Source organism: Chrysemys picta, chromosome 15 (assembly GCF_011386835.1).
Source record: "Chrysemys picta bellii isolate R12L10 chromosome 15, ASM1138683v2, whole genome shotgun sequence".
Classification (NCBI taxonomy): Eukaryota; Metazoa; Chordata; order Testudines; family Emydidae; genus Chrysemys; species Chrysemys picta.
Window position 1 is genome coordinate 13,627,474 of NC_088805.1, and position 24,734 is coordinate 13,652,207.

A 24,734-nucleotide genomic window follows, 5' to 3' on the forward strand; every position below is an offset into this window, starting at 1 on the left:
GACACTGAGCAGTCCCTATCTCCCACTTAAGACCCCATTTGAATTTGGAAACCCAATGTTCCATGGCAGGTGCCCCAAACGGTCAGCAGGCTCCAGACACTGAAAGGCCGGGGGTATGTATACATAGGCTCTGAGGTTCGTGTTAGCTATATTTCTTTCCCCAGATTTTTAAAACCAGTCCCTCAAGGAGCCATTTATTAGGCAAAACACTGCCGGACCTGGTCTCCTTGTGGTATTTCAATTCCTGGATGGCAGGACTGGCCGAAGATCAGGTCTCACATTATTATCTTTAGGGCACTGGCCAGTCACAGCTGGACTTCTGTCTGAGCTTCCAGGAAGCACCATGCTAGCAGGAAGCAGGGGCCTGATTAAATTCTCTTCTAATAAAAGCGGACATTACAAACAGGCCCCAATTTCATCTCGTTAGGCTGCCCCAAACTTCAAATGCTCTGAATACTGTTGAGCCGCAAAGTGGGCTCTGAGCCCTGGTCTGGTTCAATGCTTCATGGCACTTTGGCTCAGGGGCAGGCCCTGTCCACTAGTGGCAGGAAACGCGTCTCGCCACGAGACCATTTAGAGCACTGGGCTGGGCATGCTGGGGTCAGGGAGGGGGCTTTTCTTGAGAGGTTTCCCTGCTGGATAGAAGATGCAAATGGAGCAGATTTTCCACAGGAGAAACAGACTGTTAGAAAAGCAGACAGACAGATGCTTTTGCACATCAAAGGAAACAGGATCCGGAGAGGCTTTCAGGGATACGCACAAATCGATAGTCTCCTTTTAAATACCAAGCGCATTTGTTTGAGTGCAGGGAGATTAGTCCCTCAGGATGGAAGTAAGATGGGGGACTATTAACAGACCCGCTGACAGGAGGAAGGGGGAGTTCAGAAGTGTACAGTTAAACTGCATGTACATCCCTGGCTATCTGCTAGCCTCAGCGTGAGAGAGACTGTCAGGGCTCCCCACCAGCTCTCAGCTCTAAGAAATCTCAGCAGCAGCAGCTAAATTAGACTCAGTACCATTTCCACTGGATTCTGAACAGCAATATTTGCCCATCAAAGTCACCAATGAAAGGGGGTCTTCTTTTGGGGTTGAAGCAGTGGACTGGGAGTCAGGATATCCCAGTCCACCCCGGCTCTGTCATAGACTTTGGCCAAGTCATTTAACCTTGTGTGCCTCGGTTTTCACAACTGTAGAGTGGGGATTATTACCTGCCTATGAATTTCTATTGCGTCCAGCAGTGTAGATACTATCTCTTCACATTGGGGTGGGAGGTTATGCAGCTTAATTTGTTTGTCTGTAAAGCAAGATCCCCCTAGGGAAGGGCAGAAGATTGTAGTGCCATGCATCTGGCTTGAGGTGTAGGTCTTGTCTAGGATTCCTGAAATATCCCAGCATCCCTGATGGTTATATTGAAACTTGTGTTTTTATTTGGTTTCATTGGTCCAGTTTCAATACAATCCTCAGGACCTTGCTACAAAACACAGGGCAATTTTTACCTATGTCCCTGTCTGCCAACCACTCTTCAGAGGTCCTTGGAACAGCCATCACAAGTCTTGAGAACTAGGAGCAGGAGTGGCTTTGCATGACTGGGCGTGTTTACACTCACCAAACAGGCATTCAAGGCTCACTGTCCGTTTAGGGAAGATTCTTTCACCCTCAGTGAATTTGTTCTGCCACTCTCTGGTGAGCGGGTGGTGATCCTGGAACTGCTCTAGCTAGAACTTTGCTATGTTACAAGATCTCAGCTCCAACATTCTGGAGCCTACAGTAACACACAAAGCCAACAGCCAAAGATGGGGAGGAGGCATGGAGCATGTGGGTACTGTGAACAGATGCAAGTGGAAGGCTACCTGGGTAGGCAGAACAGAAAGCATCACATCCAGGACTAGATCAACGCCCAGTGGCATAATACAAACCAGGCCTGACTCTTGGGCTGTGCCTACACCCTCCCACCACAAATGACAAATGTCATTTTCCCAGCGGCTTATTACAAACTATTAAAAACCCCAGCATCAATATGGGATAGTGCACAAAGCCCCAAGCCACCCAGATCTGTCACCTTCAGCATGCAGCAAGGCCCCTCTGCTGAGGCCCTTGAGAAGGGCTGGTGCCCATGGGCTGAGCACATTGTTCAGACTTTGACTTCATCTTTGGCCAGTTGTTTTTTCCGTTTTTAAGGTGAGAAGCTGCTGCTGACACTCAGGTTTTTGGGTGTATGGTTCTATGGTTAACTTATGGCAAAGGCACCTAGGTGAGGTGCCTGCACCAGTCCTTCAACTCCAGCCGCATCTTCCAATTCCCCTTATGGGCACACAAACTCTCCCTGCCTCCCTAAGGTTTTAGTAAAGAGTGGAGGGAAGCCATCAAAGTCTCAATGTGCCCCCACAAAACTGGAGAAGATGGAAATTAAATACGTCTGTTACACTCACTGAGCAGGGAAAGGTCTGGTCAGGCACACTTTATTAATACTCCTGCAAATTAAAAGAAAAGACCCTCACTATGGAAAAGCGAGAGACAGCTTTACCTCCTACACCACAGCACCTCTCTGTCCCATAAAACAGCTACCACAACCACACAAAATAAAGTTACAAGGGCAAATACATTTTACAAATGACAAACGTCCTCAGCTCCATCCAGAGCGATGGCTCACCCCAAACGGCAGAGACCATTAACACCAGCGTGAGTGATCGCCTTTCCTTAAAGCTTCGTAGCCGAGGGACAGATCTCATGGTGGCAGAAGTAGGCTGCACCTTGGATCTAACTTTAAGGCCTCAGCGGCTGCTTGCCATTAGCGAGCAATGGTTTGGGGGCAGTGGATCGGATGGGCAGGGGAGTTGGAAAGTGAGCTCACTTCTCCTTGCAGGAGCCTGAGCACGAGGACGGCTGGGGGGATTTGGAATCCGGCTTTACAATTGTCAAGGGGGCAGTACCCCGCCGAGGCTGCCGTTTGTTATCATCGCCTGAACGCGGCTTATCAACTGTGAAGAGGGTCCTCCTGGGATCCCAGCCGGGTACTTGGGAGTTAAGTGGCTCTTAAGCTGCGCAGTAAAAAACGATTCCGCGTTAAGAGCCACCACGTGTCACTGAAAGTTATTCTTGGAGGAGGGTTTTTTCTGCTTGACTTCTCCGAAGATGGGCAGCCAGCGGGTGCAGCGCTCGGGGATGTTCTCAGCTATGGCTGGTTAGAAAACCCCCCCGCCTTCACTGTCCCCAGCCCGGGCCCGGCAGCTCAGCCCGGCTGCTGCAGGTGGGCAGCTCGGGGGACGGAGGCGCTTCTCCCCTAGCCGCGCCCCCCGCCTGCAGAAGGAAAAGCAGCCACGTGGACTCACCCGTTCCCCGGCTTCCAGCCCGGGCCCCCTGCCCCAGAGCGGGCAGCGGCCGAGCTCCCGCCCCTTCGCCTCGCGCCCGCGGGCCCGCTCCGGGCGCACGTCAGCCGCGCGAAGCCAAACCCTGCAGAAGCTGCTAGAAAGTCTCCGGGTTTGCCCAGCCCATGAGCGGTTGTTCGGAGGATGTGACGCCTCGGGCTTGTTTTTGGATTGGCTGATTGAAATCTCTTCCCTCGCGCTCGGGGAGCTCAGAGGAGGGGTTGGGTTACACGCAGCTGGCAGCCAGGTTTGTAATGAGCGCTGCGCCGGAGCCCTGCGTTTGGGGGTGGGGGGCTGCCACTCAGGCGTCTCCTCCTCTGGGCTGAGGGGCGGTGGGAGAATTAGTTCCCTTCCCAGGGCAGGGTCCCCTGAACACATGCATCTTTTAGGCTATGTCTCATTGAGCGAGCCCCGTGTAGCCACAGCAGCACTGGGAGGGGCTAGCCCCCCTGCGTACACCCCCTCTCCCCCACGCCCGCGGGGGATGTACTTCGGCAACAAGCCAGAACTGTTGCCTATACTAACCCAGCTGCATTACTATTTTTAGCACGCCAGCAGGTGTATGTCTACCAGAGCTAGGAATCAAAGGCTAGCTCCAACTGGAGACAGCGCCTCAGGCTGCATGGGCACTGAGAACAGTAGCCTCTCTAACTGCCCACTGGGGATGCGCCATGGAGCAGTATAAGCTGCACTGCAGACAGGGAGAAGGCATTTTTACTAACACGCTACCTGCACTGAGCAGGGTTAGCTAAGGCCCAAGAGTTCAAAAAACAGACAAGCAAATCAAAACAAACATGGGTTTATTTTCACCTTGAAATGAACACAACCCCCCTTCCCAATGCACCCTCATCCCACACCAGCATCCTATAGCAAACAGAAAAGCATCCTTCAAAGAATTAGTGCAAGAAATTCTGAGTCATAACTAGGTATGCAAGTGGATGGCCAGGGGATCGTGGACGTGACAGGGAAAATGCCGAAAGCTTTGTTCAAGAACATGGTCAAGAGCATGTGTCACAATGTTTGTCACCGGATAACACCACTAAACTGGAACCAATTATGTGTTTGAAACAGGACACACAGCAATCACACTCAAGATTTTACTTTGCTGCTGATAATGACGTGCCCTCCATGTGTCTCATTTCCTTTTTATTAAGGCTTTCAGGGGGCCTTTACAACAACATGTTACACACACAGAGGAAGCAGCAGCAGTTCAGATGAAGTCATAGATTTGCAAAATGCCAAAGCCAAACAGAAGCAAGCCAGTGAAAACTCTAAGGAGAGGTCAGAAAATGGAGTCAAGTACGCATCTGGGGGTAAGAGACTAATGCTTAGTAAAATTACAACAAAGCTGTCCAAGTCTCTAACCCCAGAGAGCAGCAAGAAAGGAAAATGGATGTAATGCTCTGAGTAAGGCCAGAATGATTCACTGAGAAGAACGCTGTAGCCCTGTTACATAACAGACAACTGAGGAATAAAGGGCTCTCCCTCTGCATGAAGCTGGATTTCCTTGTTCTATATCCTCAAGGCTGGAGGTTTATTAGCCACCTCTGACTAACCAGCTGTACCAACAGGCCCTTCACAGGTGCCAGCCTTTGCAGAACTATTTTTGACAACTTGATGAACCACTGCCATGAGCCTATTTCTAAAGATCCCCAGGAATCCTTCCCTTTGCAACAGGGCTACCCAGTTCTCTTTGTGAAGTGTTCTGACTCTGACTCACCTTCAGAGCTTTCTCTTCAAAGCACTTTTCAGACATTAAAGTAATTCTACCACCACCCCTGTAATGCAGAAAAACATCATCCCCATTTCACAGAAGGGGGGACTGAGACAAAGAGGTGAAGTTAGCAGACTGTGACAGGAAAGGCATGTAGATTCTTTTCTGTAACTTTTCTAGGCCATCTTGTCAGTGCAGTTTTAATGGCGGTCAGCATGGTAGCCATATGACCAATGTCTCCTGGGAGAGAGAGCAACAGGGGAATCTTCCACAATTTAAATTCTGTTGCATTCCTTGTGGTAGTCAAAGGAACTAACAGAAACCTGCAGTAATTTTGATCGCCCAAGAAGTCTGAAGTCTCAAAAGATGGTGGCAAATTAATTGCTAGAGGTTACTTCGCATCAGTTATTCCAACCCAAGCAGGACGGTCTATATCTCACCCGGCCTTCATCTCAGCTGGTGCTAGGACGGTGTGAAATAGGGAAGTTTGGAGGATAAAAATAAAACCAAGGCACTTTTTTGGTCCAGACCATGCCCCTTTTTTAGTGATCCACTTACCCTAGCACGTGTGTGCTGTACCAATCCCTATTTGGAGCAGAGAAGGATCTAAAGGAGCAGTATGTATGTGGCTGCAGCAAAGTTAAGCCCTCATTTCTGTTGCTGCTTATCTCATATCCACTCTGTGGAGCTTAGAGGAGGCACTCAATCTCTGTGCAACTCACACTCACAATGCAAAGGTAATCAGCAATGCACTAATTATATGAGAAAGTCATTAGTCCTGGGAACTGAGGGTTTAATGGATTAAGTTATCAGTAATTTGCAATAATTACTTTTTCAAAGTAATTTTAATAATGTGCAATGAACACAACCTGACACCCCCACACTACAGACACGCAATGCTGACTCCCCCACACACTGACAGTGACACACTTACACCACACACACACCAAAACATCCACACCTTAAAGGAAACATACAAACCCTGGCACAGAGTGAGACACACACCCACTCACAACTAACACCCCTGCTCCATGCTCGCTCTCTTTCACGCACACACACCACGCTACACACTCAACTTTGTGAAATCCAGTACCCACTCCAAATGACACACCCCAACTCCCCACTGACCGATACATACCAAACTGTAGTTTATTTAAAGTGTTACATGAAAACATTCTCTTAAATAACGTCAGTCAGTCTAGGATCATGTTTATCACCACAGGAGAAACAGAGAGCCCCTCCCAAACGGGACTCCTATCCAATTGTGGTTCTGCACTGGGGCACATCAGGATGCTGCTCCACTCAACAAAATAAAGAAAATAAAAACCAGAGTGAAATGCAAGGACCTTCATTCAAAGTGATGAGCCATTTACAGCTGCGAATGTAAGGGAATAGCTCTTCCAGAGGAAGGACCCCACAGGTAAGGGAGGGCAGCTGCTCTCCTGCCCGACTGCACTGAGTACATTCCTAGAGCGGGTTCCAAATCATCAGCAGCACAATGACATAGTTGGACAGCCTGGAAACCACAGCAGGGCACCGACTGTTCAGAACAATAAATGCATCTGGCAACTTACATTTGGAACATTTTTTCTAAAAGCAAATGTCCAATGAGAAGAGACAGCTTGGTTAAAGCTTGTGCCTCGTCAGGACCGTTTCACAGATTACAGGGAGTAGGACGGTAACTACAAGTGAACAGGCCACTTCTCTGGAGCTGTGGGAGAAGCAAAGGTGGGGGGACGTTTGAGATTTACAGTGAAAAACACCTTCCCTCACAAAGACAGAGGTCAGCGTAACAGAGTGAGCTCTGCTATACATGGCCCTGTTTTGGTCAATCAGACCCTTCCAAGAATTCCCAGGGCATCTCCCAAACGCCACCAGCTCAACTGAAAATAGCAACCAAAAGGAAAATGAGAAAACATTGGGTTAACAGGTGTGAACTGAGTAAGGCTAAGGGAGCTGGTGTGATGACACATGGAGACAAACACAGACACTTGCAGTTGTTCTCTTGTGTGCAATGAACTCGGATCTGTCTGTGTGACCCTTCCAACTCTGCTTCAGGAGCACACGCATTGCTGCATCTTCTCCATTACACAGCTTTAGGGAAAGGGCCATGACTGTGGCTGTACTTTCTACGGTTAATTAATGGGGTTGTCTACACTAATTGAAGAAACCACTGCAGGGACATTGGCAGGTTCGTTGTCTGGCATGTCCTTACAATGATGTCTCAATCCACACAGTCACTATGCTTATGGCTGAACTGTTTTGGTGTGTCCACCTGTGGTACATTCTGTGACACCTTAGGCATATGTCCCCTGGCTAGCATTCTTCTGGGAGCAGGGGCTTTTGGGTAATTTCCAAACGCAAGATACAAATGCATTGTAGGATAGAGTTAAGAAGCTGGCTGAATCAGTGCAGCTGCATTGCTTGTGACTTCCCAGCCACACTTTGGAGACAGCATTGTAGACTACATTGATTCAGACAGACCTGAACTAATGCAGGAGTTGCAACCAACCCATACAACCAGTGCTTGAAAAACGCCTGGGACAGCTGTTGAGTGGGGGCACAAGTTGTACGGATGTTACGAGATTAAACGTGTCCCAGCCTACGATTTGTTGCAACACCTCTTTACCTACTGTAGGCAGGGCCACAAGGTGACAATCCCAGAGCAAATTTTAAAGTGGTTTTCCTTACAATGTTCTTTGAGTTCTTTCATTGGGAAGAATCCTCCCCTTCACCAGCAGGCATAGGGGAACAAAGGGTACTGGCTCCAGTCTGCCATGCTCCCATGGGCATGCCCTGAAGCCCCTTGAGTATTATAATCTGTGGAGAAGGGAGAATAGCTCATTGCCCTGTACTGGCTGTGGGAAGGTACCATCCATTGGCCTAGGCCTTGCTCGGTGCCATATGGATTGTACATTGGACCTCGGGTCCCTGGTTTCCCAGCAGAGTCTACAGCCATGTTGACCACCCCAGTATAGTCCTGTGGAGGAGGTAGTGGAGGGTGGAGTGTAGGCAGGTTGGTGAAACCTTCTGACAGCTGTTTGGAATCTTGTTCGGGCACCGTGGCTATATCCACTCGGTGGGATCTGGCCCGGAATTCATTTAAAGCGAGGATGTCACGAGTGGGCGCCTGCTGTGTATCCCCATTGTCGTGGAACCTGAGTCCAGAAGGTAGAGAGAAGAGGAAGGAGTCAAACCTACCACAGCATAACATTCTTGAATTAACCAACATTGTTTGTGGTTCAAAGCTTGATCCAGGGAAGTGGGGGAAGCCAACAACACGTGGCAGTTTTAAACATCAGCTAGCCTTTTGAAACTAGTGCACTTCTTAAACTTATTTGTCTCTGTATCTGCCCTCCTGCTTATCTACCTCCCTCCATCCCTGTGCCCTCTTCCTGTCACTCCTGCCCCTACCTCTCTCTAACAGGATGCACTGGGTCTCTCTCATGGATAAATATCCCATAAGGAGTCAGGCTGCAAAAGGGACATGCCAGTCCTTTCCAGTAAGTATGGGGAGGACCCGGACCCTGCTCACTACACATAAACAGCTGGGAGTTGAGACTCACCTATATGTCTGGTAGGAGGAAGGTGTTGGCACTTGCTGCTCTCTGGCAGTTGCCTCTCTTTGGTCTGCTGGTGCTGGTGACGCTGCAGGGATCGAGTGGCTGCCGTTCTGCTCGGAGACCCAGAAGGGGTACCCGCTGCTGACAGGAATGGAATTACTCTCTTCCTTCACCTCCACGTTCTCATCCTTCACAAAATCTGACTCAAACGGGAAATAAAGAGAAAAAAGGAGAGGGGGGGAGGCGGGAAGAGAGAAAGCAGAGCTCAGCAATGGTGGGTTTCAGTTAGATGCAGGCGGAGGTCCCCCACAGACAGAACAGGAGGTTGGAAGGTTAAGGCGTTTATGTAAATAGTCTAAAATGTCTAATAATTAGCAGGAATCTTCTTACATTCCATTAATTAGAAACAAAGGGCGAGTGTTTTTCTAATCTCTCTCTCGTTCTCAGTGAGAGATTCTGGAGACCGTGACCGACAGACTAGGGATTCAGCTGGAAATCTATAAGGGGTCAGAGTCTCCCAAACTGTTGCTGGTCACATGGTGTTTGGGCTGGCTCCTCCTCCTCTCTAAACTGCACTAAAAGACAGCTAAAAAGACACTACATATTTCCCTAATATCCCTCTTCCAACAGCTGTAGCTGCCATAGCAGTGTTATTAGATCATCAGTGGGAGGGGACGTGGCTTGTGCAATCATAAGTGGGAGGGGAGGGGAGAGGTGGGGTTTACCAGACAATCTCTACAATATGGTCCACACTATGAAAATTTCGAGCAGGCCTGTTTTAAGTCATTGCGTCTGGCATAGGAAGACCCTTGCTCCAGATGGCCTCCTGAGGCTGGCTGCAGCACAATATGCCCAACAGCCTCAGTTTCTCCTTCTGTTTGCCCATGAAAAGAACAGACCCTCACAGTCCAGTTCAAAGCCTGCTTCTGTGCATAATTTATTCCTGTACACCAGTGCATGAGTTCCCCCCAAACCTTGCAGTAAGACCATTCTCACCAAACCCGCAGTAAAGATATAAAGGTGGAACCATTTTCCCATTCCCCTCTTCAGGAAACGCAGCTCCAGGTCCCTCACCCAAGAGTCAACAGCAGCATTGTGTTCCCAGTTCCTTTTGCCCCTGACACAGGGCACCGCTCTCCAGGCCATCCACCTGAGAGCAACCAGACGCCTGAATCTACCACAGCCCCCAAGTCAGGTCTTCTTCAAGTGAGCTCCTCACAGCTCCACTCGCCTTCTCCTGTTTAGAAAAGGTCTCTCCAGGACCAACCCCTTGTTATGGGCATCCTCATGCCAAGGGCTCCCTGCAGCATTCCCACTCCCCAGGCCTCCTTGCCTGTGAGTCCTACCCTTGCTCAGGGCATGTCCCCTCATAGTCCCAGGTTTGGCCTCCCCTGACCAAGCTGGAGCTTCCCCTTTTGTCTAGGGGCCATTGTCCAAGCCTTCCGCTCGTCAGGGGTTCCCAGGAGTTCTGTTCCAGTTCTCCTCACAACTCAGCGCTCTCCCCCAGGGCTCCTCTAGCTCTGTTCCAAGCAACTCTTGCCAGTGCTTGTGTCTCTGTCTGAGCCTTCATAGGAGCTGACTAGCCCTCCTTCCCGTGGGTGCTTGACCCCCCTCTGCCCCAGGCCTCACCCCCACTCCACCCCTTCCTCTTCCCACCTCTGCCCCGCCCCCATTCCAACCCCTTCCCCAAAGTCCCCGCCCCAACTCCGCCCGCTCCCTGCCCCTATTCTAATTCCTTCCACAAATCCCCGCCCCGAACCCGCCTCCTCCCCTGAGTGCGCCCGAATTCCCGCTCCTCCCCCTTCCATCCCGGAACATGCTAACGCTGCCAAACAGCTGTTTGGCAGCAGCCGGTTGGGAAGTGCTGGGAGGTAGGCGGAGAAGCGGGGACACGGTGCACTCAGGGGAGGAAGTGGTGGGGTGGGGGGTGAGGGAAGCTCGGCTGCAGGTGGATGCAGAGCACGCACTAATTTTTCCCCATGGGTGCTCCAGCCCCGGAGCACCCACGGAGTTGGCGCCTCTGCCTCAGGCAGCTCTAACCCACCTCTCCTGTATCTGACTGTGCTCTCCAGGTCTCGGATAGCTCTCACCCACCAATCTCCTCACTTCAGGATCCAGCTGCCCTCTTTTAAGGCCAACTGGGAGTCAGTTGACCAGTCACAGGTGCACTGGCCTCTTTCCTCTTGCAAGGCCAGTGTCACCCTGTGACAGTGTCCATCTCCCTGCCAATGCCAGGTTGTTCCCTACAGGACATTTTCTAGCCCATTGTCTAGTCTAGTTGTAAAGGTTTCCAGCAATGGGGCTTTCTCCACATCCCATGGGAAACTCTTCTGCAACTGACTAGAGTGGAAGAAGGTAGTTATTGTGTATTACAAACGTATTCTTACATATTTCTCTCTGAAAAGCAACTTGTAAACAGCAGCATACAAATCCTAACAGGGACTCCCCCTGCTGTATGCTAGATGCTCCAATTCTTTCCCACAGGAGTATAAAGATTCCTCCTTCGAATGGGGGTCTGGTCTTCCTGCTATACATCGCCTGCCCCATTTTGTGGCAGTTAATGAAGGGCCAGATCAACCCAACAGACTACAATTTTATGTGCCCGTCCTGAGTCTTAACCCTGAAGTGGCATGTCAGAAATTGCTCAGATCAAAAAGCCAATTAAGTTGGTTCTGCAGCCCATCTTTTGTCCTTCCCAGTGCCAGGGACAGCTTTTCTCTCCCTCCCTGCCATCAGTCAGCATGCTGCCCTCCTCCTTACACCCACTGGCAATCCCGCAACCTCTACTGTCCAGTCCCCTTTGCTGCTCCTGCCTCCACCACCCATCCACCTGCCTCATTCCTCACCTACCTCTCCCATGCTGCTCCACCGGTTCTCCCTTGATGCCCAGGACCCCACATCCCAGCTGTCACTATGTACTTGACCCTTATTTCAGGCTATACCCCCAACTACCACATATTCCTGACCCTTTGGTCATGAATTAAGGTGTGAGAATTCAGGTGTAACATTCCTTTTCTTTTCTACTCTAAAAGATCTGCAGTGTCCTCTAAAATCCCTGCCCTTGCGGCCCAGGATTCACAGGCCTGCTGACAAACATGGCCCTGTGCAGAAAGAAGCTTTAGCAGAGCTGTGTTAATGCCTTTTTTCCTCCCCCGTGGCATGATCCCTGCTGGTGAGCGCCTCCCCAGGTTTGTTGTTGCCAATATTACCAGATTCCTCAGCACCAGATTCTGTTTCTTCTGGCAGCTTCCTCTTCTGGCCTTTGGCTGGACTAAGTTTCTGGCCTTTGACTCGCCCTTCCCTGCAAAGAGAACAATGTCTGGAGGCAGTTCATACGCAACCTTCCTACCCAGGAGCCTGTGCTGGGGACTCTGGAGCAGACACAAATCCTATTGTGTTGGGGGAAGCAGAAAGGCCAAGTACCCATCAACATCTGCAAAAAGAGAGGGTAGGGGTTGATGTCTCCCAGGTTTTTGAAGCTGCACATTGGCTGGCAGAGCACCAACACAACAGTAGGGTTGACTTCTTGGGAATGTACGTGTCCAATGAGATGCAATTAGTTATGCTGGTTGCCACTAGAGAATAGGGATCAGGGAGAAAGACTGAATTACCCCATCAGGATTCAGGCACTAGAACTAATCAGTGAATGGATTATATAAGTTTTACAAAATGCTCCGTGACATTGGAAAACCTCAGCGTTGGAAGTTTGAACAATGATTTTGTGAAAACGGTCCAACATCATTCATACATACATACCATAAAATGTTGTGGGGCTTTTGTTTGAAAGTGGGACCATTTCTGAGGGAACATGGACCCAATTTAACTCAAAAATGGTCCTATTAGGTGAAAAACAATCTTGAAATTTTCAAAATATTCTTTGGATGAAAATCAGTTTTGACCCTTTCTCCAAAACTGAAGGCATTTTCCAGGCATGAAAAAAAATTGCAAATATTTTCATGAAAAGTTTTGATTCTAAACATACATAGTTTCACCCCTCTCTTCTATCTGCTTTCATTTGCTCTTAAGTTTTCCTGTTATCTCGTGCACTGCCCTCAGACCTGACAGAAGTCCTCCCTGGGGGTGGCATCCAACTTCCTCTTCACAGTAACTGGGGGGAAGGAGGAGGAGGATGGAAGGAACCTGGATCTTAGAATTAAGCTGACACTAAACAGGGACAGCGATCTACAGCAGATTCTCTATTTCAAGTGTTCTCAAACTGGGGGTTGTGACCCCTCGGGGTCGTGAGATTATTACATGGGGGGTCACAAGCTGTCAGCCTCCACCCCAAACCCTGCTTCACCGCCACCATTTAGAATAGTGTTAAATATTTTAAAAATGTGTTTTTAATTTATAAGGTGTGTGTGTGTGGGTGTCTCACTTAGAGGCTTGCTTTTGTGAAACAGGTCACCAGTACAAAAGTTTGAGAGACACTGCTCTATTCGGTCAGGAGAGTGTCTACCTTCGAGTGTTCTTCCCATGTTCCCGGAATCCCTTAGCAAATGGGTTGTTGTCAATCTTGAGTTTTGTGATCTACAAGTAGAGACATGAGATCCAGTATTAGAATGAGCAGCTGCCCATGCTGCCATGTTTGGCTTATACCACTCTGAAGCAAGATCCCTGGCACTAACAACTGCTCTATGGATAAATGTCTATCCTGTGGTCTCCATCTGAGCGCCTCACAGCTTTACTGCATTTATCCTCACAACAGCCCGCTTAACAGAAGGGGAACTCAGGTGCGGAGAGAATAAGTGACTTGGGCAAGTTCACACAGGAAGTCTGTGGCAGAGCAGGCAACTGAATCTGGGTCTCCCAGGTGCCAGATGAGTGCCCTAACCACTGGTTTATCTTTTCTCTCTACATTAATTTACAATTTAATTTCAATTTCAAATTCAATTTCAGCAGCAATAAATGCCTCACTTTAAGTCGTCAGATACAATAAATTCAGAGTCTGCAAGGCATTGAAACATCAGCGCTACAGATCCACGCAATACTGTACACAAATTGCTAGTGAAATGTCCCTCCATCTCCAGCTGATAGAGACTTCTCTACGGGAGGTGCACGGGTGATAAGGGGTGACAGGGATACTTGTGCTGTCCCAGATGTGGGCATGGAGAAGGTTATAGGTGTCACGCTCACAGGCAAGGGAAGAGGGAAGTACACTTGTATTCCCCACATGGGAAAGGGGTACTCCTGTTCCATTCAAAGGGAAGAGGGGAGGTGATTCATATATTGCCCATATAGGGGAGAATTCCACCTGCACTAGTGGGAGGGCCGTGTAGTGTTATCTGCAGAGGAAGAGGAGGGGAGAGGCCCTTTGTGGGCCACAAAAGGTCAGTGGAGGATCTTTTCCTGTGGGAGCAGGTTCTGGTGTCAGTAGGGTGACCAGATGTCCTGATTTTATAGGGACTGTCCCGATATTTGGGTCTTTGTCTTATATAGGTGCCTATTTCCCCCCACACACACTGTCTGGTCACCCTAGGTGTTAGGGACAGGGTATTTCCGAGGGAGTGGAAGGCTGATCTCATACACTCTACCTGCTCATTCTGGTAGGCAGTGACAGAGGTGAAGACAGTCTCAGGGAAGCTGAACATCTGGAATATGCTCCAGCGGGCACTGAACAGGTCGTCTGCCTGAACGACGTGGAAGCGAGGCTTGTAGCGGTGCATGGAGTGAAGGATGATCTGGTGGAGAGGGAGAAAGGAAGAATTCCATTTGCAGCTTGGCTCAGTAGGCTTGCTATTGCCATATTCTGAAGTTGCCAACCACCCCTCAAGAGTGACCACCTCTTCTCTGTGATCATTCAAGCGCCATCTGTCTTTAGTCATGGGTGTTTTCTGAGGGGACCCAGGAATTGGGGTCTCCCCGCATATTCCAACAGTGGCAGCATATACTGAGCCCATCTCTGGAAGCTGGTGAAAGGAGGAATATTGCACATTCTGAGTATGGTGCCTCCATCTTCTAGTTGCATGACTAGGGCAGTAAACCTAGCGGCCTTGCAGTGGGGGTAACACTGTGTGGAAGGAAAGAAGTTTTAGCCTTCCTCCACTTAGACCTGCTAACATATCCTGAGTCAATGCTGAGTCCAAAGTCATCAAGAGCCACCAAACCTATGGGGCTGTAGTCAGTAGGCTGAAGAGTATGTACTGCCTACAGATACCACGGCCCTGCAGCATGAACCCTCCCACAGACTGCACATTTCCCATTTGTAACAAAGTTTCCCGGAAGTTTCCCAATCATTTAATTTCTCATGACACCGACATTCGATTTGCAACCGAATCCTCCTTCCCACAAATTCCTAGATAACAAGTTCCAGGGAGCAGAGACAAACCCAGCTCTCATCTTACGTGCCCGTGTTGATCCAGGGTATTGTTGGTGAGCTTCAGCTTTTGGAAGGAGACAGGTTCTTTCATCCAGTGGCTGCCAGGAGCTGGAGAATCTGGATGTATGTATGTACGACAGGGCAGCTGTGGCTCTGCCTTTCCAGCAACTTCCCACTGATCCTTATTCCACTGGGGAAGGCAAAGCAGGAAATTCCATATCAAAGCAACCATGACTCCAGCGCCTTTGCTTCACTGCTTAAGGCTGTGGAGCAGTGGTGCCCAAACTTTTCCTGTCACCCCCGCCCCTTACCAGTAATGGAATCTGTCTGCATTCAGATGACCAGACTGCAAGTGTGAAAAATCTGGACGAGGGTGGGGGGTAAATAGGAGCCCATATAAAAAAAAAAAAAAAAAGCCCCAAATATTGGGACTATCCCTATAAAATTGGGACATCTGGTCACCCTAGTCCACATCCACCTCCATTACTGCACAGCCAAGGCTTCCTCAGCAGAGGAGCTTGGGCTGGAGGCAGAAAGGGAATGAGAGCTAAGCTAGGCTGGGGGCAGAGCAGAGCTGTGACTGCAGCTGGGGCCTGAACAGAGGGTTGCTGCAGCTGGGTGGAGTGGGGCTGGGTGGCACTCCCTCCCTGCCCCCCTCCCTTGTCCTGTGCCCACTGAATGTTCCTCCATGCCTCCGAGGGGGGTGCACTCCACAGTTCGGGGACCACTGCTGTGGAGATCTCTGACACAGGTAACCTTGCCAGACAGTGGAGCGTGACTGACGGCTGTCACAGAGTCACTCTATAATGCTCCCATGTCAGTGTCCAAGTTCAGGCCCAGTTTGCTCTCTCTCTCTCTCTACTGCCTTCAAAACACTTTGCAAACATTAAGTAACTAATGGCTGCACGGTTATTGTGTCTGTGATTCAAAACCAAATTTGCAGTTTACAAATTAAAAAGTAAAAGTTATTTTTCTAGCGGCTAGCTGAATCTAGCTGCAGTGCTGGCAAATGGTGGCTGATTCAAAACAAGGCATAAATCCTAGAGAGCATCTAATGTGCAGTGCTCTGAGGGGCATTTCTTCCTAACCCGGGCTGGTGAGCAACTAGTGCCTGGAGCATACAGATGGATTCGCCTTGTGCAGGGGGCCAGGACACAAGTCCCATTTAAGATGTATGGTGGCTTCAATGATACCTGGCTTTACACTTGCTCTCTGCAGAGGGGTTTATTTCACTAAGCAGAAAGGGCAGACAGAATAACTTTTAAAAAAGTATTTACCTTGTACCTGAAGTTGTCCATCGGCACAAAATCCACCAGCATGAGGTACTTAGCGTAAGGGATCAAGCCAGAGATTTTGATTTTGCACTGCGGAAACATTCGTCTGAAGAATAAATAAAATCTACATTATAAAAAGTATTGAGTTTTCTTTAATGGCCCAATCAGGTATTAGGTCTTGTTTGCTCTCTGTCAGGTAAACTGCTGGTGAGAGCAGCACTAGTGTAGACCAGCAGTGAGCATTTTTACCCGCCTATTGCCTATTCCAGCTCAGAGTACGTCTAGATGACACAGTGGTTAAAAGGCCAGCAGTTGCAGGTGGCCTGTCTATTCCAGTACTCCTACTGTTACAACCCCCATAATGCAGCAGTAGGAAATTTAAGAAAAAGTTAGTGTAGCCCAGGTTTCAAGCTTACAGTTGCACCAGGGCTAGAAACAGTGTATCAGAGATGGAAAACAGCTTAGAAACAGTTCTGTGTAGGTGGCACCCATCTGAAAATCTATTGAGCTCTCTCCTAGCAAGTCCCCACCACCTCCATTCCTCCTATGACCCTGAAAGAGTTTTTAGCCCCTATGCTGCGAGGACTTGTCTCCCAGCTCTCCCTACCCACTGAAGATCCTGTGTCAGGTCTCAGAGGCTCTGGCACCCTCTCTGCTTGCTTTATCTTGCACAATGAATTAAAATTCCACATACTCTAGCTATAAGATCCAGAATATATCATGCACTCCAGGGCATGCAGGATTTCAATTTAAGAGCAGCCTGGGCCTCAGATCCTGTCTTTTCCTTGCCTTGTTCTTGTTCACAGACAGAACGAACGCCATACATTCAGCTCTCATTCTCCTTTGCAGCGTCCATCTTGAGTGCCAAGTCCCCAAGCTGGCCATCAGGAACATCCCAAGTATTTAGTCTATCAATGTGCCCTAGACTAGCTTTTTGTCTTTTATATTCAAAGGACTTGCCTACAATGCAGCATCAATATGTGCTCATGAGGCAAATGGGCTCTAATACTCAATCCTTGTGTGCCAGCTTCACAGCAACGGCGAGGGGACACAAACTACTACATGCAGGAGCTACCGAATGGGTTTTTCAGGGTACCAGGCGGTGCTTAAATTGTGCCAGGGCTGAGCCTGACACCTCTAGGCTTGGCAGTTCATACCCCCAGCATCTCTGGGCTTGTTGCATTAGTTACAAAAATAAAAAATTGCTTGAGCCTGTAGAGGATTTACGACTCACTGGCGCAGCACCTCCTGCTGGCCGTCTCAGGAATTAGCTCTTTCCAGCCCGGAGTGCCCTCTGCAGGCCGGTGTCTTGCCTGCCGCTGGCCCTGTGTCACTCCCAGACCCTGGTGCCCTTTACCCAGGGGTTCTGCCCACCACAGTTACCCCTCGCTCTGGGTCTCCCTACCCAGGGGAACCCCAACCCTCTATCCCCACCTTGCCTCAGTGGCTACTGCCAGTCTCCATCTAGCCCCCGCTCACTGGGGCAGACTGTATACCACGCATCATCGGCAAGGGGGGTTAGGACCTGCTGCCTTTGCCTGTCTCTGGGCTGCCTCCCTGCAGCCCCAGTACCTTTTTGGCCTTCTTAGTAAGGCCTGCTGCCTCGGGTTTTACTAGTCTGGAGCGCCCCAGCTCCCTCTGCCCTGCCCCAGCACTGCTCCACCTCAAGTACCCTTCTCAGCTACCAGGCAGCCAGGTCCTTCTCTCTCAGGAAGCTAGAGAGAGTGTGTGTTTTAGCTTCTGGCCCACTGCCCTCTTATAAGGGCCAGCTGGGCCTTGATTAAGCTGGCCACAGCTGTGGCTGCTTTCCCCATCAGCCTATCTTTTCCCAGCTGCAGCTCTCTCCAGGGCTGCTTTAACCCCTTCAGGGCCGGAGCCCCAGCACCTAATTGCTTGAGCCCGGGCACCTCTTTCATTAAAAAATTAAGCACTGGCACCAGACACTAAGTGACCTGGGTGATATTCCTAATTCAGAGTTTATGAGCCTTCAGTAAACCTTGATGCTGCACTTGTTCTGCAAGGAAGGGGAGGAGAAGGGTAACAATATAATTGGCTTAAAAACTAGCCTAAGAGTGGCCTTTCCAAAAGTGACCTCTTAGGAAAGCTCTGGAATGCAGCTTGCAGGGAGAGGGCATACACTGCTTTCTTGCTTTCCTTACCTGCCAGACTTGGTGATGATCATCTCAGTTCCTACTTGATGAAACTGCATCCAGAGGTCCATGTCTTCTAGGGTAACCACAATGGAGCTCTGAGGGTAAGGCTCCAGGCTGGAGGAAGGAAGTGCATCACACTGAGCTTTCACATCTACCAGGAGAGAGTAAAGAGAGGGATACCTCAGACAGTGAGGAGGAAAGTCAACATGAAATAGCACCATAATGCTTCAGGAGACAAAGCACTGGGAATCAGCATCAATACCAGTTCCTCTCAATGTCAGTGCCTGAACATATCCAGTTGTAGAGTTTCACATGCTGATGTACTAGACTAGCCCAGTGTATGTGGTCACCACTCCACTTAGTGACTGGCCCTCCAGAACTATTCAACCCACTACTATCTCACAGCTTATGGAGCTTTCATTTAGTTCAGACTATAGAAACCTATGTTTTTGGTGCTGTAGATCCCCAGTTTATTCCCAATGACAACTGTGGAGTCTTTGTGTGGTGTCTAGTCACAACTGGCTACAATGAGGTAACTTGCCTGCAAAGACCTTTGGCTATCCTGGCTCAGTAAACAGACAGGCTGCCTGTTGCAGATGTTTTTCAGGAGGCAAAATCCTTGTTGGTAGAGATTTAGGCTCCATACATCAGTGGTAGTCAATTGGCAAACCGCGGACCAAAGCCGGACCGCCAGATGCTATTGAATGGACTGCAAAATATTTGTATTTACTTATTCTTATCTTTATTGTTATTGCGGTGTGAAAAATGTTTCTCTAGAGTCTGGACCTTGACAATACCTTGACCAAGAAATTTGGACCTTGACAAAAAATAATTGACTAGCCCTACCGTACATCATGCTAAGTTTACTTGTTCCATTCAGTACTCAGACGGGGATCCACGATGCTGTACATTTCTCTCTACCAATGTTCTTATGTAATCACGGTCACACAAAACATTTTATATAGAGAGAGTAAATTGAAAGCTAAGAAAAATGGGAAGATTTTAAGTGGCATGGAGGGGAAGGGGAGAGAATGCTGGATAGACAGGGCAGCAAAAGTGACATAAGCAATCCCAGAAGACAGTGGAAAAAAGGATAGAAGAGCCAAACCTGAGGAATGAAGTTGGTAGATAGACAAGAGATCAGAGAGGGAGGGTGGAGCTAGACCATGGGGGGGGGGGGGTTTCAAAAATGGAAGGCCATTTTGAAATGTATTTGCTAGGGCTAGGAAGTCTGTTAAGAGGGTGGAGAATGGTCCCATGTGCAATACAACTACAACCATGCCAGGAGAGTCATTCGCAATATGACTCCATTTTATAGTGCAGTCAGGGATTAACTATGTTCCTAAGCCCTATGGACTTCTGAGCAGGCATCTGTACCATAGATGGGGTCCTATTCTTACAGAAAGTTCTAAATTCAGGTGTGTGACAAGAAAGCCAGAGATATTGGACTTCACACAGACTGAGAAGCAGTCAAATAGGCAAGAAGCAAAGGGATCACTGAGTGATTCCCTTTGAAAATTTTTATAGAGATCTCAAATCATGCAGACACTTTTGGGAAGGTATGGCACAACTCATATTTTCAAAGAGACAAAAAGTTAGTTGCTTTTTCCCTTCCTATATTTCAGCCCGAACACCTGGGAGAGCATGTCTGGACCTGACGGTTCCCATGTAAAGTAACTTTGGGATGTGAAATGTCTTTTTGCTCTTTGCAGAAGTGCTAGTTTACCTTCTAAATTATATGTACCTCATGGCTAGTTTTTGGATGAAGCAATGTTTTGCCCATTTGTATTTGTAGACTGTGGGAAAAGAAAGCTCACTTGCCTGTCATGAAATTAAATTTTAGTGCTTTAATTTTTCACCATAACCTTGTTTTATTTGGGGATGTTTTCCCCATACTGGTCCGACATACACTGTAATTCCTGTAGTTCTGAGGGACCTGATAATGACACAATAGTGCCCAATATTGTTAGGGTATGTTTTGGTCTTGCAGAGTATAGCAAATTCAACTGTGTTTTAAACTTTGTTCCTGAACTGTGTAACAACCCTAAGTACAAGGCTGTAGCACCGTTTGGAAACAGTTAAAACATGATTCAGCCCCTTTACACTACAAGACCAAAACACATTTTAGTCAGGTCAAAGGCTACTGTGGTGAAATGTGATTCCCCACCACAGTAGTTATAAATTGTATTAAAGCTACTGTTACAATTATATAATACACAGGTTAAGGAAAGAATGTCACACTGTAGACAGGATCACTAATGCTATCCAGTGAAGTCCGGACCCAAACCCAATTCCATTCCTAGGTCTGAAACCTGATCACACTGAAGTTAGTGGCAAAACCCCCATTGGTTTCTGGTGCATCAGGGTTTAGCCCATGGTCTTATGATAATATTGGTATTAATCAAATATATGTGACTCTTCATTTGAAAGTATTCAGAACAGCAATGCTGTCATCAGGTTAACAAAAGCAGGTTCACTTTTGCTTAACAGAGAGTGATACATTATCAGCCATCCACAGCCATTTATTTTAACAGGGGATTGTCTCAGCCTGCATCAGGTCCTATATAGAAACAAGGGAATTTGTCACCTCATTACAACTTTCCTGAGCAACATCTTTAAACAAATACACATGGAAAGTAGCCAATTATTTCCAGGGAAAGCAGACCCTTTTCAGGATACAACTTTCCATGCAAGAAGCCCAGTGCAAACCAAACAGGTTGTTTCCACAAGATTAGGATGCAAACACCATCTAAACACAATTCTGTCAGTTTGCAAAGGCCTTTAGGTGTTTAAAATAATAATAAAAAAAAAAGACCCTCCACCCTTAGACTTTTCCTGCTTTGATCCAACATTAATGAACTGGCTAAGAAGTGACACCTAATTGACTCACTAACATTAGCCTGTTAACATCTTCTTACTAAGGCTTTTCTCATATCCTCTAGCAGAGACATGAAAGCTGCAATGAGATTGTGCATTTTGTTGTTCAGTTCAGAGCACATATTAAAAGGAATTACAATAAAATTGGGCTGATTTTCAACAAGCCACTGTCCAGAAACAGATACATGCAAACAGAGTTGATTGAATTGATAGATTAGATAGGATAGGTAATATTCATTCCTTCCCCCAACTGTATTCTACAATTAGCATTTTTGTAAACAAATTCAAGCCCAGCAAATGAGATACTGGGAAAAATTCTGGAAGTCCTTACTCATGCAAGACATATGGTGAAGTCAATGGGAATTAAACTCAGTGGGAGTTTTGCCTCAATAAGTATTGAATTAAAAACCAAATACAGATCTCAGAATCAGGCTCCATAGGAATGAACCCACAACGAGTGAAATACTGTAGAAAACGGCAGCATAGCCATATTTATAATCAGCACTGGGGCAAAGCTTTTAAAAGGTAAAAAATTATTTTAGTGTCTCAATTTTTGGGTGCCCAAACTTATACCTGAAAGGGGCCGGAGTTTCAGAGACAGGATGGATCTATGCTTGGATCTGAATCTGAATCACAACAGATCCTACTGATGGCTCCACATAGTGACCCAATTAGTTCAATGGGGCTCCACACAAGCACAGGGGTTTGTTGAAGCAGAGCTATTTGCAGGATCTAGTCTCCAGTTTGATTTTGTAAAACCAAAGCCACCATGTTTTTGCCCAGCTCTAATCAGCGTATAGTGCAAACATTTATTTCCTTTCTGACCATGCCTTGATATTGGAATGGAACCATCTTGCAGAAAGGTTTGACACACACTGTTCAGATGCCACTGGAGCAAGTGCAAGGCCCATATGGGACCAGCTCAGCTCATAACCTTAAAAAGAAACTTTCTAAAGATTTTAGGTTCATTATTTCAATTGATTTTTAATCATAGGTTTCCAGTCTGTCATTCAATGGAGTTCTCACATTTGTGTTTCCTTTTTATTAGGTGAAAACTTAGGGCCTGGATTTGATTTTAGGGTTTATTTGAATAGTTATAGTTTAACATTTGTTTTCAGGAATTTTAGGCTTTCAAACATTATTTTAAAGGTATTGGTTGCTATTAACATTACACAGTGATAACACTGTGCACTACACATTTTAAAGGTATATTTGTCTCTGTGCCAAGACAGAATTGGAGAGGAAGCGCGCGGTCTTGTGAGTGAAGCAGGGCACTGGGAACCAGGAGGTCTCAGATCTATACCCTGATCTGCTGTAGTCTTCCTCTGAGAACATGGGCAAGTCACTAAATCTGTCAGCCTCAGTTTTGCAACCTGCAAACTGTTGAAAATAATATTTTCCTGTCTCATGGGGGGACGCTTAGTTTATATTTGTAAAGTGCTTTGAGATTCGTGGATGGAAGATTCTAGAGAAGTGTCCCAGAAAGTAATCCAGCCGTCTTCAGTGAATCCCCTAAACACGCCACAGTGCTGAGCTACTGGAAGGTTTGTGGTGTTTCCTGTGAGATGTATAGGACAGGGTCTGTGTGCACTGAAAATCTCCAGTAAGACACAGGGTAAGTCTACCATCTTCACTAAAATCAGTTTCAATTCCATTTGCATTTGTTGCTGTTACATAATCAGCGCGGGAGTCTAACTGTCATTTGGTATCTACTGTACAGAAGGATTTCTTCTCCAGTGACGCTATCTGGGAAAGGTTTCAGAGTGGTAGCTGTGTTAGTCTGTATCCAGCAAAAAGAACGAGGAGTACTTGTGGCACCTTAGAGACTAACCAATTTATTTAAGCATATGCATTATGCTTAAATAAATTGGCTAGTCTCTAAGGTGCCACAACTACTCCTCCTCGTTCTTTTATCTGGGAAAAAAATCTTGCCAATAATTCTGACCCCCCCCCCCCAAAAAGGCTCCCAGGCTTGTAAATGACAATAGAAACATCCCATTTGTTAAGTGGGAGCGCTCTCAGTTTCCTGGAATTGCAATGCTTTTGGCATTAACCTCGGGAGAGTGGAAGGTTCATCACTGCTTATCCAGTCCCACATTGGGTGTTTCATAAGTACTATGGCTTTATTTCTCACTGGCCATCAGGACTGTTTCTGATTTCCAGTGCTGTGTGATACAAACCATTAGATGAGAAAATAATATATTTTTAAAAAACTGGAACCCTTCGATAGATATAATGGTATAAGATAGACTATTGACTATTCCCTTCATTGTACATCCGATGTCTGTAAAGTCAAAGTCCTGCTAGATGTAGCAGAAATCACTATTATACTCCTATATTAATTTCAATACAGATTTTTTTAAACAGCTATGGTTGAGATGAAAATTATTTGAGTCACATATCTACCTAAGCTTTTCAAATGAATCAGCACAGTGTGGGGGCGGGGAAGGGAAGCAGAGGATAGCTAGCCGTTTGAAACGTGTACATTAAATGCGTACACCAAAGGGATAAATGATCTGCAGCCCTCCTCCAAAGTGCAGAACCTTAGGTCTAGATTCAGGTGTCAGTTACATCACTGAATGGAGTTCTCTCTGGATTGACACTAGTGTAACTGAGATCAGAATCTGGCCCTTGTTCTCCCAGTGCTGACCTGCCCTTACACACAATCTGTTCACATCACAATTAGAGAGATTTTACAGGGTGTTGTTAAAAAGGACTGAAGAACAGAAATAAAAAAAGTATGTAAATAAAAATCCTTGGCAATCAATACAAGACACATGTTGCCCCCCAGGGAATGAAAGCTTATGGAGACCGTGACATATGCCTGCCTGGTGCTTTCATTCTTGGAAGGCAGAGAAAACCCAAAATCAAGCTGACTGTGTAATACAGATCAGAAATGTCTTTATCCCCTTAACAACATAACATACAACTATTTTAGATTCCTATCGGGCCTTACATCCCAAAGGAACCCAAGGTGCTTCACAAACCGGACACACAGCATCAGCAACCTTCTGCATATGCTCACATTGTACAAGTTAATGGTGACTGGGGAATTTTGGGCAAAGACATTGAAGCAAACCCCTACTAGTCTTACAAAAAGTGACAGGAGATCTCAAATTATCCACAGAGAGCAGACATAACCTCAGTTTGTCCTCTGCTCCTGTGGGATGGTTTAGAAAACCCAATGTTACCCACAAATGCTGATGACCCAGTGAGTAACACTTCTTCTTCCCAATTTTTAAAAAACCGTAGCCCATCTCTACCACAATTTTAGATCCACCCCACACACTAAGACATGAAATAGTCACCTACCAGGTAAAGCTTGCATTTTTCCATGTACTGTGAAGCCAGAGAGGTTGTGGAAGTCACCGTAGGCGAGAGATCCACCAGAACTCTTATCTCACGAAAACCAAAACAGTCCAGTTCAAAATCAGAAGGCTTGATTTCTCAAAGAAAGCGAGCGCCCTTC

At 47.3% G+C, this 24,734-nt stretch overlaps 1 protein-coding gene and 1 long non-coding RNA gene across 5 annotated transcripts; one reads left to right on the plus strand and one right to left on the minus strand.

The window, feature by feature from the left end:
• Nucleotides 1–3,421: 3,421 nt before the first annotated feature.
• Nucleotides 3,422–5,429, plus strand: LOC135975809 (uncharacterized). The gene is made up of 2 exons (XR_010592856.1): nt 3,422–3,612; nt 4,520–5,429. It is a non-coding gene; the product is annotated as an uncharacterized LOC135975809 (long non-coding RNA).
• A 774-nt stretch (nt 5,430–6,203) lies between these two features.
• Nucleotides 6,204–24,715, minus strand: LOC101939163 (T-box-containing protein TBX6L). Of its 4 annotated transcripts, XM_005314067.4 has the most exons (9): nt 24,578–24,715; nt 18,395–18,539; nt 16,239–16,341; nt 14,987–15,151; nt 14,177–14,323; nt 13,102–13,172; nt 11,852–11,943; nt 8,646–8,841; nt 6,204–8,237 (listed from the first exon to the last, which is right to left on the minus strand). In XM_005314067.4, the coding sequence occupies exons 1-9, from the start codon at nt 24,591–24,593 to the stop codon at nt 7,811–7,813; spliced, it is 1,362 nt and encodes a 453-aa protein (XP_005314124.1). In that variant the 5' UTR covers nt 24,594–24,715; the 3' UTR covers nt 6,204–7,810. The 4 variants fall into 4 exon arrangements, with proteins under 4 accessions (XP_005314124.1, XP_065424429.1, XP_065424426.1 ...); XM_065568357.1 differs by lacking the exons at nt 18,395–18,539; nt 24,578–24,715 and adding an exon at nt 17,908–18,012; XM_065568354.1 differs by lacking the exons at nt 18,395–18,539; nt 24,578–24,715 and adding an exon at nt 17,808–17,985.
• Nucleotides 24,716–24,734: the final 19 nt, after the last annotated feature.

Bases quoted from the DNA above. Each gene is read 5' to 3' on its own strand.
- LOC101939163 (XM_005314067.4), bottom strand. The intron at 13,173-14,176 runs GTAGAGTGTATG...CTCTACTTGTAG, and splicing joins CTGCCTACCAGAATGAGCAG to ATCACAAAACTCAAGATTGA. The intron at 11,944-13,101 runs GTAGACACTCTC...TTCTCTTTGCAG, and splicing joins CATGGGAAGAACACTCGAAG to GGAAGGGCGAGTCAAAGGCC.